The sequence below is a fragment of the Scomber scombrus genome, chromosome 16 (genome assembly GCF_963691925.1).
Source record: "Scomber scombrus chromosome 16, fScoSco1.1, whole genome shotgun sequence".
NCBI lineage: Eukaryota > Metazoa > Chordata > Actinopteri > Scombriformes > Scombridae > Scomber > Scomber scombrus.
The window spans coordinates 16,167,234-16,182,482 of NC_084985.1; the positions used below are offsets into that span (position 1 = coordinate 16,167,234).

General features: G+C 41.2%; 1 protein-coding gene across 1 annotated transcript; it reads right to left on the reverse strand.

The window, feature by feature from the left end:
• Positions 1-243: 243 nt before the first annotated feature.
• susd5 (sushi domain containing 5) lies at positions 244-12,556 on the reverse strand. Its single transcript, XM_062435428.1, has 6 exons — positions 12,469-12,556; positions 11,005-11,182; positions 6,740-6,849; positions 3,587-3,775; positions 1,281-2,240; positions 244-1,178 (listed from the first exon to the last, which is right to left on the reverse strand). Exons 1-6 carry the CDS (start codon positions 12,554-12,556, stop codon positions 244-246), a joined length of 2,460 nt encoding a protein of 819 aa, XP_062291412.1.
• Between the last annotated feature and the right edge of the window lie 2,693 nt (positions 12,557-15,249).

The window sequence follows — 15,249 nt, forward strand, 5'->3', positions numbered from 1 at the left end:
TCTTTTTTCACTTGTCAAGTCTTGGTTCTTGTTGTTTTACTATATTTTCTGCAACATGTAGGTAAGGTTTTGCTTTTCACACCTGCTTTATGGCCCAACTCATCTCTTCATACCTATCCAAAATTTTCAAATATGCAGTAGTGTCTAGCAAGATAAAGGGCCATGCTTTCCGCTCAAATTCCTCTGAATCATCCCAAATTCCCAAATGTCTCTGCCCTCCATCAATGTCCATCCTTCTCTCTCTTAAACTTTTTGCTGCATCTCTATCTGTTGGCCCTGTCTGGTCTGACTTTGCCCCTTCCCATTCATCTTGTACATTGAGCTTTTCTGCTGTCGCCGCCGGTAACACCACACCCCAACGATGACCGCTAAGGCTACCACACACACAACCACGATTATGGCTGCCACTGTGGGACCCCGGCTGGAGGAGCTGGGAGGATGAGGAGGGCAGTCCTCCCCTGTACAGATTGTCTCCCCCATCTCTCCCTCCACCTCATCCCTCTCACTGGTCTCACCAGGCAGGTCATGCACAGTGTGTTCCTCCAGCCCTCCAGTGATGACATCGCCATCATGCACAGGTGGGGCTGGGCCGTGATCAGGAAAGGGGTGTTCGGTGAGGTCACCCAGCCAGGATTGGGTAGGAGCTGCCTGTTGTGTGTCGTAGTCCAGGGTGTCAGAGTATGAGGTCTCTGGCTCATCAGGAGAGGGAGCAGTGGTGAGGATGAAGCCAGGCCACACCTCCTCCACTCCCCCTTGCTTTATGTCAGAGTTAGTAGTGGGAGACTCAGGCACCTCTGGTAAACTGGTGTAAGGGACAGGCTTCTCCACCTCATTGGGTCTGTCTGTTGTCCTTACAACAGTCCCCCTCTCTCTATCCTCTGGTCTCATCCTCTCCGTTGTGGAATCACTTTTTTCAGTTTCCTCCGGAGCAACAGGGTACCCGTCCAGCCAGGTCTCGTCTGTGGTGGCCGTCGCCCCTGCTCCCTTCTGGGTGACATTCTGACGTTCATCTGTTTCTATAGAAAAGATTACATGCGGATGATCATCATCTTCATGGCTATCATGGTGGTCATGGTGGTCATGGTTGTCATAGCTGTCGTGGTCATCAGGATCCTTGTGGTCATGATCGTCTTCACTTGGATCATAATGCTCCTCGCCATCATCATGGTCATCACTTTCTGGATGTTCCTCCAAACTGTCAGGATGTTCCTCCAAACTGTCAGGATGTTCCTCCAAACTGACAGGATGTTCCTCCAAACTGTCAGGATGTTCCTCCAAACTGACAGGATGTTCCTCCAAACTGTCAGGATGTTCCTGGTCATCGTCTGTGTGATCGTCTGTCACATCCTCGTGTTCATCGTAAGTATCATCTCGATTGTCATAATCCTGGCTGCCGTAGCGAACATGATGCCGGTCATCTTCATGTTCCCCCATGTCATAATGGTCATAACGTTCATCATGATCACGTTGGTCCAGATCATCATCCTGAGCTGAAATGTAATGCTTTGAATCTTCATCACGGTCATCTTTGTCCTGGTGACTGTGAGGGTCATCTTGATCATCGTGGTGGCTGTCGTCATGGACATCCTGGTCATCATGGTCGCTGTTGTCGTGATCATCTCGGTCATCTGTGTCATGATCATCATAGGTGTCTTGCTCATGATCATGATCATGATCATCAACAGGAAGCTGGTGGGGTTGCCTTTCTTGGCTCTCCTGCTCTTTACTCTCCTCTGATTGGGCGCCTGAAGCCCTCTGTGTAGTCTGTGGGACAGGATTGGTGGAGACAGGGTGTCCTTCCTGCTGGAAGGCCTCAGAGGGGAACCAGAAGAGGTGTTTCTGGGAGAGAAGAGACACAGGTGCATCTGTGGCTGCAGCTGCATCAGTTTTGACCTCCTCACTTCTTCCCTGTTCCCACCTCGGATGGCCTATAAAATCCTCAGCAGCCCTTTCCTCATCTTTTTCTCCTGCTTCTGGAACTCCTACAAATGTCCTATCATGCTCTGTCACCTCTCCTCCCTCTTCCTGCTCTCCATGCTGGTCTTGATGCTCTGCCTCTACCTCCAAACTGAAACTCGTCTCTTGCTGCTCTTGAGCCCTCTTCCCCTCCGGGTATGCTGCTCCATGCACCTCTTCATACACTTCACCATGAGCTTCTTCTGGTCCCTCGTTGTGACGCTCTGCCTCTCCGTAGGAATCCGTGAACTTGTCCTCGTAGTCCACGTGACTTTCAGTCTCATCTGCAAATACACACAGAAGAGACATGCTTAATCAGCTGGCAGAGTTACATCAGTTCTCTACGTTCATGATCATATAGCCCAACTCAAAAAATCAAAGAAGGCATTTGCATTGGAAAGCAATTAGCGCCTCAGAAAGTTGTTATTTCTTGGCTGGGAGCAGTAACTTTCTGAAGTCCAATCATCAACCCAGCTTCCCTCTGTTCTTCAATCTTTATGCTAAGCTAAGCTAAAAGGCTGCTGGCTCCAGCTACACAGTGAACATGTGAGAGTAGCATCCATCTTCTCATCTAACTTTCGCAAGAAAGAAAATGCCAAAAATTCCCAAAATGTTGAGCTAGTCCTTTTAAATTAAGCAATTTCTACCTTATTGTTTACCCTTCAAGGTTAAAACATGAACAAAACATGATAGCAGTGGAGAGCAGACTGAGCAGTCCAACCAAAGAGAGATTTTCACTTTGCAGATTGTTGTGACAATCTCTTTCACTGGACTTCAATGAGGAAGGAGATCATTTTTAGTACAGTACTGTCACACTTTATTTATTGCTTAGCGTGTAGCACACTCAACACAGACATACAAGCTGCTACATAGGAGTGAGCCCCAAATAGTGGGGGCGAATACTTCTATATCTCTTTCTCACCAACCCCTAGGAGTTGTTGTGACTAATCTATGCGTGGTTATAGCCAAACAGACATGGAGGGATATGGTTCAGCATGAACAGATGCTCTTCATTTCTCTTTCACACTGGAACACACCGTTCAGATGCACAAACATAGTTTCTATAACTTTCATTAAGCACCTTTATCTTTACTCAATCTCAAGTTCTAAGAAGCACATGTACATATTCATACAATAATTTCCTTCACGAGATGTATACATTTAAAGGATTTATAGAGGTGTGAACAGGCAAAAGTGTCTATTATTTCAGAAGAGAATAATTCAAATTAGAGTAAAATCTGAACACTGAGATACAATTTGTGCCCAAATTTGTTTCTGACATTAGAGCACAAACATGACTACACCTCTGTTAGCTTGAGATACTGCCTTCATAGATAACCCTTGGGACCTTGTCCCTCTGTTGTGAACTGGGCCACATTATGGCATGTCACACTGAGGTGCCATAGCAGCCATTTTCATTGCAACTCACAACTGAGACATTGTTTTCCAAAACCAAGGAATCAGGCACTTGTCACTTAACAACAGTTGGAGCTGACAAGCAAGGAAGTCGATCTCAGTGTGGTGTCCTGTCTAGGTCAAAACTCTAAAGAGGATAAGCAATGGCAAACTTCTTCTTTCAGCCTCTTTCCATTTCTGATCTTCAACATGAATATTTTAAACACCTTCTTACCTTTGACACAAACCTGCACCAGTCCATACCACTCTCCACAGCTGTCGCATAGGAGGCTGAAGGCTCTTTGCCCATTGGGCATCACATAACCCGGTAGACATGTGTAGAGCAGCTCATCGCCCATCTCAAACTCACTCTGTCCTTGCATGCGTGCATTTGGAAAGGATGGAGGATCACCACACGCCACACCTGTCACAAACAAACACAGACACATGTAATATAAAAAGAAAGAAAAGAGGAAAAGACACCTTCTCACAAAGTTGGATGTAAATGTTTTGAATTTTAGACAAAGATTATGCTAATCCTATTCAGTTCTACACAGTGTGGTTAATGAAACATGACCACACTCACATTATTTTTAGCTTTCCAGCTATTCCATTTGTAAACAGGAGGTGATAAGAAAGGCTCAAGGGACAGGAAGGAATGGGGTTTTATGGGAAATGTGGATGTAATTTTGACCAACACCTCCACTAACAATGCCATTGTGATGAGATAATAGCTGTGTATTGTCCTTGCTCCGGTTGAAATTTTGTGGCAAAGTTTATTTGACAAATAATTACATATTCATTGCCTCTATTTTTTGACATGCTGTGACATTACATGACAGAACAACATTGTGTTTTAGCAAGGACTATTATAGGTTACTGCTATTTCCCAAAGCACTGCATAGTTTGGAGATGACAATGTTGTCTGGTTTGTCAGCCCTCCACTTTGGTCCAGACTGCAATCTCTCAGCAACCCTTGTAAGGATTTCATTCAGATTTGTGTAGATATCCATGATCCCCATAGAACAAATCGACTATGGTGATTCCTTGACTTTCATTATGTGCCTTTTTTTCAATTTGTGGTTAAACTATTCATGTATTGCCATTAAATCAGGTTACACATTTACAATATGTTCCCCTCAGGGTAAACTGTATCAACTTTCCTTTAAGTTTGTTTTAGTGACATCATCAGCTCAAAATTTCAATTTATTCAGTACTTTGGATTATGACCAAATACCCACAAAATTAATGACTATCCCCTCAGCTTCATATTTACTTTGTGTTTAGTGCTAATTAGCAGATGTTAGCATGGCATCACACTAAAACTAAGATGGTGAATATGGTTAACATGATACCTGCTAAAAGTTTGCATGTTAGGATTGTCATTGTGTGCATGTTAGCATGCTGATGTTAGCACTGGACATGGCCAGTGGTGGAAGAACCTCTCAGATCCTTTACTTAAGTAAAAGTACATAAGTATTAGCAGAAAAATGTAGTTGAAGTATTGCAGTAAAAGTAGTGGGTTGGTCCATCTGACTGATATTATTATATATGACATCATTAGATTATTAATACTGACGCATCAGTGTTAGAGCAGCATGTTACTGTTGCAGCTGCTGGAGGTGGAGCTAGTTTGAACTACTTATATACAGTTAGTTTAGTCCAGTGGTTCCCAACCTAGGGGTAGGGCCCCTCCCAAGGGTCATCAGATAAATCTGAGGGGTTGTGAGATGATTAATGGGAGAGGAAAGAAGAAAAAACTAAGTTCTGATACACAAATCTGACTATACGCTGCTTTTTGAAAGATGTCAAAAGCCAAAAAAAGGTTGGAAACAACATGTTTCATCCTTAACAATGTGTTATATTTAGAAGCTTTATCTGTTCTGTTTTATTATCCACGGTGTCAAATCGTTATCTGAAAAGTAACTACAGTTAGTAACAAATACATCTAGTGGAGTAGAAAGTACAATATTTCCCTCTGAAATGTAGAGGAGTGGAAGTATGCAGTAGCATCACAAAGAAATACTTGAGTACCATAGCACAGGTACAGTTCTTGAGATAAAATACAGCTACTTTCTATACCTAAGCATGGCTGTAGACTCCTAATTTGATATTGTGAAGTATTTTGTGACATATAATTTGTTATCTGTTTTATGTTATTTATTTGTAAGTGTACTTGTTTTTGTTGTTTATCTTTGCCAGGACTCTCTTGAAAAGGGGATTTTTAATCTGTATGATGTGTAAACAAGCAAACAATTGCTTATTTACACATCCAGCAGCTGGAGTTGTGTTTCTATCCACCGGAGAGTCTCTCTTTTAGATCTGTTTTGGCCTCTATCAACTGTTGAGGGAAATCCACTAAATTCCCCAGCTGCTCACTAACTGTGTCTGTTTGCCATTTGGTGCTGAGCAGGTGGTGGAAAGTTACGTTTTAGAGATTTTTTCTCTGAAAAGAGTTATGAGAGTGGTAAGAATAACCTAAAACAGTAAAGTTGTGGGCCAGACAGCTAAACAATGAGCTGTAAGTCGTTTTAAAGCCGAGTGGAGCTGCAGAGTCAGGTTCATCACTATGAGTGACAACTCTGATATTACATATTATCATTTGATACATTGTTAATATAAAACAATATTGATTATAGCCTCTTTAAACAATGGTTAATAACACAATAAAAGGGTCAATTTTATACAATTGAATATAATCTTTAAATTGTGTATTGTCCTTATAATTGTACTGGCACTTTGTAGTATCTCTTACCACAATAAGCACAGCTGTAGCCACATCCACTACCCTGACTGTGAACCTGTGTAATTGCTTTCACCTGCATTAAGTGGATCTATACAGTTCATTTTTGCCACAGCAGAGTTTTCTTTCCGGCCTCGGGGTGTGTGGTATATAAACAGCTACAGTAGGTCTACTGTTTATGAGGAAGGACTACAGAGTACTCCTTTGGGTGGTGTCCAATAATAATCTGATCCAAAACCAACCACTGGTCCCCTTCCCCTCTTAAATTCATGTGGAATAGGTGTGTGGAATTTAGCTTCAGCTCCGTCAGGGTTTACACAAACTCATGGATCAAGTTATATCATCACATACACACACATACACACACATGCTGATATTTATTAGAAAACAGAGAGATTGTTATATAATGACAGATATGAGTGAAAACAGAAACAAGCAGTGTCAAAGTGGAGCTGTAGATGAAAGGAGCGCAGGAACACCTCAGTAAACATTTCAGGAGAGAGAACTGCACAGATACTGTACACACAATACCCATCCATTCATATCCCGACCGCAAGGCCCTACTACTCTTTCAGGTCAGGATGTGCTTTATGTGATTTACACAAGAATGGGCGGATAAATTTGTGTATGTGTGTGTTTACTGACCTTTGTCTCTGATGCAGAAGGCGTCCAGGTGTGCTGCATCCTCTGTAGCATTTTCTGCTCTTACATCCACTGCTTTCAGGGTTCCGCCCACAATATTACACACTGTGGTCCTAGAAATCAATAGATAGATAGATTTAACATTCACTTACACACAAACACACCCATTAATTACAATTTTATTAAGAGCAACTGGTCTACGGCAAAGCTTTTACACACCCCTAAGGGACTCTAGGACTGAGGGTGGTCATAATTAAATTCAATGTGTTTGCTTTTAAGGTACACACACACACTCACAAACACAAACAGGCTGCCTGTAAGGTACATCTAATGTATCATGTACTTGCAGCATTACACCCCTGATAAAAGTAATGACACATGTCTGCTGAATAACATTATATGTAAAGCTGCAGTTCTGGTGGGAAACAAGAGGGCACAGACATACAGACACAGACACATATTTGCTGCTTTCTTGGTCAGCATCAGATTTGTTGCCTAATCAAATATTATTACAGCATGATGTCAGAGTCCAGGAACACATATCATGGCTCAGACATGCTGCAGTATCAGCAGTTGTGGTCTGCGGCACAATATTATCACACTATGGCATATTAGTGACTGATGTTCCCATGTACAAGCCTTGAATTACATTACTTTATATAGAACAACCATAACATGAAGGGCTTAATATGATACGTATATTAAACAGGGACCAAAAGAATAATATGGGAAGTGCACATCGCCTACAAGCTGCAGTAGCAAAAAAACGATGTAATGGTCTATTTTTGCTGCCACATTATTAAGGTTTATAGGATCTATTTGTCCTCCAAAAGCAACAGATAAGAATGACTCAAACTTCTCTGGCCAATAAAATCACGTTCCCATAGCAGCTCCCAGCACCAATCGACCCCATGTGAAAAAGAAAATTCAAAGCAAATGTTGGCAGGGTTCAGAAAAGTCATTAAAAGTCAGACATATTACACTTTTCATTAACGACAAGCTTGACCAGTGATATAAATCAAGCATCATTAAATGGAAAAGGTATCAGCCCATAGTTGAATGTCTGCGAGTCTGTGTGTGTGTGTGTGTGTGTGTGTGTGTGTGTGTGTGTGTGTGTGTGTGTGTGTGTGTGTGTGTGTGTGTGTGTGTGTGTGTGCAACTGAGTTAATCAAAGCATCAGTAATTGGAAAGAATTTGACTGGCAGAGCAGTGAGACTGTGAGAAGTGGTGTGAGTCATGCTGCATGCTTGTACCATGCTAACTTCAGCTTATAAGGACAAAAGTCTGAGGGAGAGAGAGAGAGAAATAGGCAGTAAGACAGAAATCACCAAGAAAACACGAAAGAGGAAAAAAAACCCAACAAAGATTGTATTCATATTAAACTAGCTCCTGCAGGCATCTATGTGTGTGTGTGTGTGTGTGTGTGTGTGTGTGTGTGTGTGTGTGTGTGTGTGTGTGTGTGTGTGTGTGTGTGTGTGAGAGAGAGAGAGACAGAGAGGGGGGGGGGTCAAAACGACTGACCTCTACAATATATATCTAATATCTGTTTCTTAATACCCTGACCTTATGTGACATTACTATTACAGGTAAAAACCCAAAGCTGTGTGTTTCATATTGAGTGTTGCTTCAATCTGATAGTATTATTGTGTTTGGTTACCGGGGCAGCAGATCGATGACTGACAGATAAGAGAAAGATGTTAAGACGGGAGAGTCAATCTGAGAAGGACTTGTTATTATGCAACAGACCTAAAAATGATGTCAGCAATTTCTGAAGACTCAACTAACTGGCACCAACACCAGAGTGCTATCTTCTGCAAAACTGTCAAAACACCACAACTCAAACTACATAGAAATGTATTAATTTTATTATTGCATTTGTATCCATTTTATTAGTCTTTTTAGTTTTAATTTAATGTTTACATTTGTACTGTATTATTATGGGTTGTCAGTCAGTGGGAAAGCACTTTGAATTGTGCTAACCAGTACGAAAGGTGCTATACAAATAAGGCTTGATTGATAGATTGTGTGTTTAAGGGGTAAAAAAAATGGTATGAGTTAAGGGGACATTTAGTGTAAGTGGGAGAGCCTGTAGACAAACTGGAGACTGGCCAATTTTCAGCTTTTGGTGTCCAGTGAGCCCCTTTCTTCATGCTTTAAAAAATAATGTTTGCAAAGATGCTATATAAGGCTAACTTGTTGATGTGTATTTGTGGCATATTGCTTTCCTTTTGAGTATTTAGATTATCATAGAGGACGGTCATGAATGGATAAAATGTAAGAAATGATGAAACTGAGACATCATATCTTTTTCAGCCCCCTCCCCCAAAAAAACAAAAAGACAAAACAAAGAGATAAAATGCTGACAAGGGAAACAAAGAGATGTCAAAATTTTCCTTTAACACATTCTATTAAGATGCAGCTTTTACATAACTGGAAAAGTTATTTTTCCATCATAATTTCGGTTAAATTACACATAACTTGATTCTAGTACTTTTCTTGACAATTAAACACATGGGCCCAGGATAATCAAAGTGTGTAATGATAAAGCAGCTAAGGCTGTTAATGCTAACACTTTAATTAAACCTGGGAGGGGGATGTACTGTATATGAGATGGGTCAACAGACAGGACTGTACAGGACACTGACCAAAACTTACATGAGATCCTACAGCCAAGAAAGAGTCTCACATAGTGCAAACAGGAAAGAACCAACAACATCATATCAGCTAACATGAAATATGTGAATGGCTCGCTGTGTGTGTGCATTTCTGATTACAAGTGATAAGTCAAAAAAAGAAGAAACACTAATAAAGTGTCTGTGACGTAACATTGGACCCCTGGCCTTCTTAACCTCCATTTACTTCACTAACACAAGAAGGACCAGTAGGATGAGGTAGGTTCAGGCGGAAAAGGGCGGAGAGTTGGATGCTTAGACAGACAGCAATGGATGGATGATACACTGTGAAACATGGTAAGAGGGTGTGAAAGCTGATGTCCACTGGCTAACACAGATAGAGCAGGGAACACAGAACGCTCTTCCTCTAAGCAAACGTTTGTCATTTTGGGATAGCCGCCATTTTGAAGCAGGTTAGTGACTGCAAAGATATTTCTCCTTTAAGGGATGATTTAAGAAAATATATCAATTATTATTTTTTACAATTAATTACATAATTACATAATAAATGTAATCAGCCATCAATCAGACATCATATTATACCCATTTAACAATGAAGGCACTTGTGGAAGTACTTGAAGGAATTAATTGATTAATCAATGGACAATAGAATAATCAGCAACTATTTAGATTGTTGAAATATCAGAAATTGTCTAAATTCTCTGACTCTTTGGCTTTACCAATGTGAGAATTTCCTGTTTTTTAAGTTTTTTTCTGTGTCAAATTTAATATATTTGGATTTTGGACTGTTTTCAGTTGTCTTGCTAAAAAAAAGACAACTTTGGGAACTGTTGCAACTGATTCGTCAATAATGAAAATATTTGTTCGATGTACTAATTGAAGTTGTGTCAGAATTAAATATGTATCTGTTTTAGTCTGCCTGAAAGTGTTTGGGGTGAGATGGGGAGATAAGGGAGGAGAAATTAGGAGATAAACTTTCAATATTGCGGGAAAAAAAGGTTCTCATTTTTAATATATCAAGGGCATTATTTCAGCTCAACTTTAAAAGGCAGAAGCACCTCATCCCCACCCATATTATATTTAACACCATGTACCCTACAGCCTCCACCTTATATTTGAATCAGAGAAAAAAAAAACAGCAAACAAGTTTTCTATCACCTCACTAACAGTGTACCTGTTTTCCTCTAGGCCCAAATTAACTGTCTGTCTCTTCCTGTCTGTGTCAGTTCCCGTCTCCGGGTGCTGAGAGCTGTGTGTCATGTTACCGTGGAGATGAGAGGTGTAAATGGAGGCGGTTGTCGACATGACACCCCGGCTCAGAATTCCCTCCTCCTCCAGGAAGGAACAGAGGATTCTTTCTCCCTCTCTTCCTCTCTCTTTTTCTCTTTCGCCCCTGAAATGTGTCTCTCTTCTTCTATCTTGCCGCTCTCTCTTTAACTACTGCTGCTGCTTTTACTTCCTTTCTCTTTCATCCATTCCCACAACCTCCGTCACACACACAGAAGCACATACACACCAAAATGACCTTTGACATCTCGAGAAATCACAAGTCTCCCTACATGTCCCTTAAAACAATGATGACACACACACAAACACGCGCAATTGCTTTAACAAATAGCCTACTTCTAATCTTACCCCACTGTGCCTCCATAGAGCCACCCACGGGTGCACGGGGAGAAGTAGCACTCCAACACAGCATGATGGACCTCCTCTGCTGATGCCAAGCGAGCGTGCTGTGAGGAACAAGCCAGTTCAGCATCCCTGAAGCCCTGCAGGCCAGAGGAGTTCCTCAGATCCAACACAAACACTCGACCTGAGGAGAGAGAACAAAGAGTTCAAGGAATAAATTTAATCTGAAACCTGTGATTAACTGTCATTAACCTCTTATATTGGAAAATGTTGGTGGATATATTTTCTGCAGAGAATAAATTGACTTGTGGGCTTCTGGATAATGGCTGTCTGTAAGAGTCTGTAAGAATTAGACACAACTTGATGAGTATGAGTTATAATCCAATTCAAATAATCTTTGCTGGCTTATCTGTCTTCCTACATAAAGAAAGAAGACAGACGCTCCGCAAATGAAAATTTGCAAGAAAAAAATCAGATTTTAGGGTTATAATATTTCAATGCTGAATATTTTTTGTGCCAATAACATTTCCTCAATCCATATGTTCGTGTTAGGAACACCACCAAAATGTTTTAAATTGTCTTGGACATCCTTGGCTACTAAAAAACAGAGATTTAAACAATGAGGCAGGTATCTGTTTTATTTAAGAGATATGCATAATATGGAATAGCAAAGCACCAGTGCAATTATTTTGAGGCTGATACCAAAATATGTTTCATAAATTTGTCTGTCACACCAATACAAACATTTATTTTCATTAGATTACAAATGCAGGTGTAAATCATCAATCAATCCAGATGTGCCTGTTCTAGTTAAGGTAACGTCACATAGTATGACAGGAAAGATCATATTTCCCAAATAAATTACAAGAAACCATTTTTGATGGTGCGAACCTCTAATAGGCATATAATATTACTTTTTGTACCAAGGAGGACATACTGACGGATCAATTAACTGCATTACAGCAGCACACTGTCCCTTTCATTACCACCTCATTGTCACACACACATATATATATATATTTATAAAACTAGAGTTAGACCCAACAAAGCTGTGTTTGTCGAAACCTGATTGAAAGACGACTCTGTTGTGCGCAACGCGGACCCCTCAAACAGCTTCCATGCCTTTTACGCACAGGTTTATTGTGTGTATATGGTTGTGTTTTCTCGATATTTCAACCAAATATGTATTTAAGGGGAAATGAACTACGGACTGAGCGCTCTTTGAGGGTGATGGACAGGAGATAATCAAGGACGAGATGAATCAAGGATAGCGCGCGCTTCCACCTTGCGCTCTGGAGTGACGGTCATTACCATTTGCCAACTTTTTGGATGAAAGCTTTAATATTCCTATACAATATAATGTATGACAGTCAGTGGTGCATTTATAATGATGTCTATAGTTTTGTTGTCTATATTTATATAGAGTATTTAATTACATAATTTGTGTCGTAGCATGAAATATGGACTTACCGTCTGCATTTACAATGGAGGCCACGAAAAGACAAACCAGGCATCCAAAGAGCAATGACAAAACAGTTTGGTTACAACGATCCAGCATGTTTATGCGCTCTCGGTGTTCGGTTTAATATCACTTTAAATGTTGAAAAACGTTTCCAAAAAAACTTCCGGAGGAAATTGTACTCTCAAGTTTAATCTTGCAGCTTTAAGAACAAACTCCTGGTATTTTCCTCCCGGTGGCAGAGGTGGACTGAGGAGACAGAAGGTAGTATGAGCTTGTTGACAAGTGCGAGTGATAACTGAGAGAAAACGGACGGAGCCGCTCAAGAGCGAGGCGCAGTTTATCTCCCAAATACTCGCCCTCGCAAGCAGATGGAGCACCGGTGTGAAAACTCGCGTGTCCCCGTTAGTAAATACGTCACGGTTTAAAATCTTGAGGGAGGGCTAAGCCAGACTGCTCCTTTACATAGAGGGCGAGGGAGAGAATGGAAAAGCTGCTGCTTTAGTGTCGCTGAGCAAGACACTGACAGTGAGGTCATGTACCTGCTCATTGCTTATCAGCTGACATGGATACCAGCATCAGCTACATGTTAAATGTGACTGAGGAATAACAGGTTCTGCATTTCTCTTTAAAGACAAATTAACACCAGGGCCAAATAAGGGGCCACAGGTTCAGTACACCCAAATGAATCTGATCCTTTGAGCGTAAAAATCTTAATTAAAGTGAATTGTCCCCTCTGCTAGGCTGAACTTGGTGCTCTGTTTCTCTCTCTCTCTCTCTCTCTCTCTCTCTCTCTCTCTCTCTCTCTCTCTCTCTCTCTCTCTCTCTCTCTCTCTCTCTCTCTCTGTGTGTGTGTGTGTGTGTGTGTGTGTCCCATTTGGTGAGGGAGATAAAGACCAGAGAGCTTTTTTGAAGCATGCAGGCATTGTTCACTGAATCTGCAGGTGAAGATAACGACCCACATAGTACCAATACATGCAGGGTCCACACCAGTAAAGCTAATATTACGACATATAAAACTTTATACACAGAGAGTAAAAGGTATCACAGCTTGCACATATGCTTTTTATTAATAAATGTACACAGAAACAAATGCCTCTCCATCTCTCTCTAATTTGCACATATTGGTGCATGCATAAGGACAGGAGTGATTTTCTTTCTTTCTTTCTTTGAATCTCCTTTTTATCACTATTATCCTCTTACGAGTGAATATTTGGGCATTTTCTTATTTATAAGTGACAAGAAGAAGAATTTTGAAATTGAAAGATGATTTTTGACCTTGGAGTTTGTTCAAAACTTTTCTGAAGTATTATCAGCTTTTAACATGGACGAGACATGCTTCAAGTTCTCAGGGAAATGGAAATTTGAACGGTTTCAAGTCAAATGCTATCGGCTAGGGAAAATATTGTGATGCAATCAAGTTCCCCAGAACACCTACTGACCTTATAGTGTTTTGTCAAGAACAGAGACATACTTCTTTTCTGTTTCTCAATTTAAACCAAAGAGGAAAGAAGGAGCAGCATAAGAGAAAGAGATTGGAGGAAAGGGGGATTTTCATGCACCCCACTGAAGGGGAGATGATGGGTGTGATTTGAAGTGAGAGGAAACTGCATACAGTGGTAGACACAAGCATGATGTGTGTCTGTGTATACGGAGATGCGTGCACACTCAAATAGATTACTTTTTTTTTTAAAGAAGGAAATATTTGGAATAAGATACAAAAAAAACAATGTTATGGAAATTTCACAAGGAGTGGCACCTTTATTGAAGATTAACACTTCATCATATCCCACCTTTTTCATTTTCATAAATCTCCTTCTTCCCTCTCCTCCAGTGGAGTCATGTGTGATGCTGCTACATTGTGGTTTCAAATCCCTGACTGATGTTTTCACATTTCAGTCACTCTTCTCCGTGTTTTTCTCTGTAACATTTTTCCACTCTGCTCTCATGCGCCTGTCATAGTTTTTTTACCTTATGGATGTCCTGTTTAGAGGGGATAGGATAGGGCGTTTAAGGTGGGCTGGCATCCTGACTCATGCACAGGGGCTATTTCTGGAGAGGTGGGGGTCATACAGGAGAGGGGAGTGGGATGGCAAGGAGGAGAGAGACAGTGATTCACACCTGTACCATCTCAGAGAGGCTGGTGAGAATTATGTTTGCTGCAGGTGTCCAGGGGGGCTCTGTTAGGGGACAGACGCACGTCCAGACATCACACTAGTGTGTAATCTCACAGGACTTCCAGTATACACCCATCAGGCAATCTGTGCTGTGGAAAAACACACACACACAAGCACAAGCACACACACACACACACACACACACACACACACACACACACACACACACACACACAACACACACACACACACACACACACACACTCGTGCCAACCACAAGATTGCCTTGAGTGCGAGACCAGTGACTTCCCATATGAGACATGTCCTGTCAGTATGAGGTGTAGTGCAGGTGTGTGATTGTGTTTGACTCGGAGGAAATCATTGGTCGTACTGGTGCAGGAGACAGGGAATGAGGTATAGCTTTGTCACCATGGTAACAGCCTCTTGTGAGTGGTGGGGTCCAGAAAAACAGGAACACTAACAGACAGACACGGTAAAGAAAAAACAAGAGTCTGCAGTTACACTAACAGTCTGTGATGCTGCATTTAAGCGCAACCTTTAATTGAGCTAAATGCTAATGTCATTGACATTGATGATGCAAACATACTGATGTTTAGCAGGTATAAACCCAAGCTATAAATAACACAAAAAACAATGTAAAGCTGGCGCTGATGG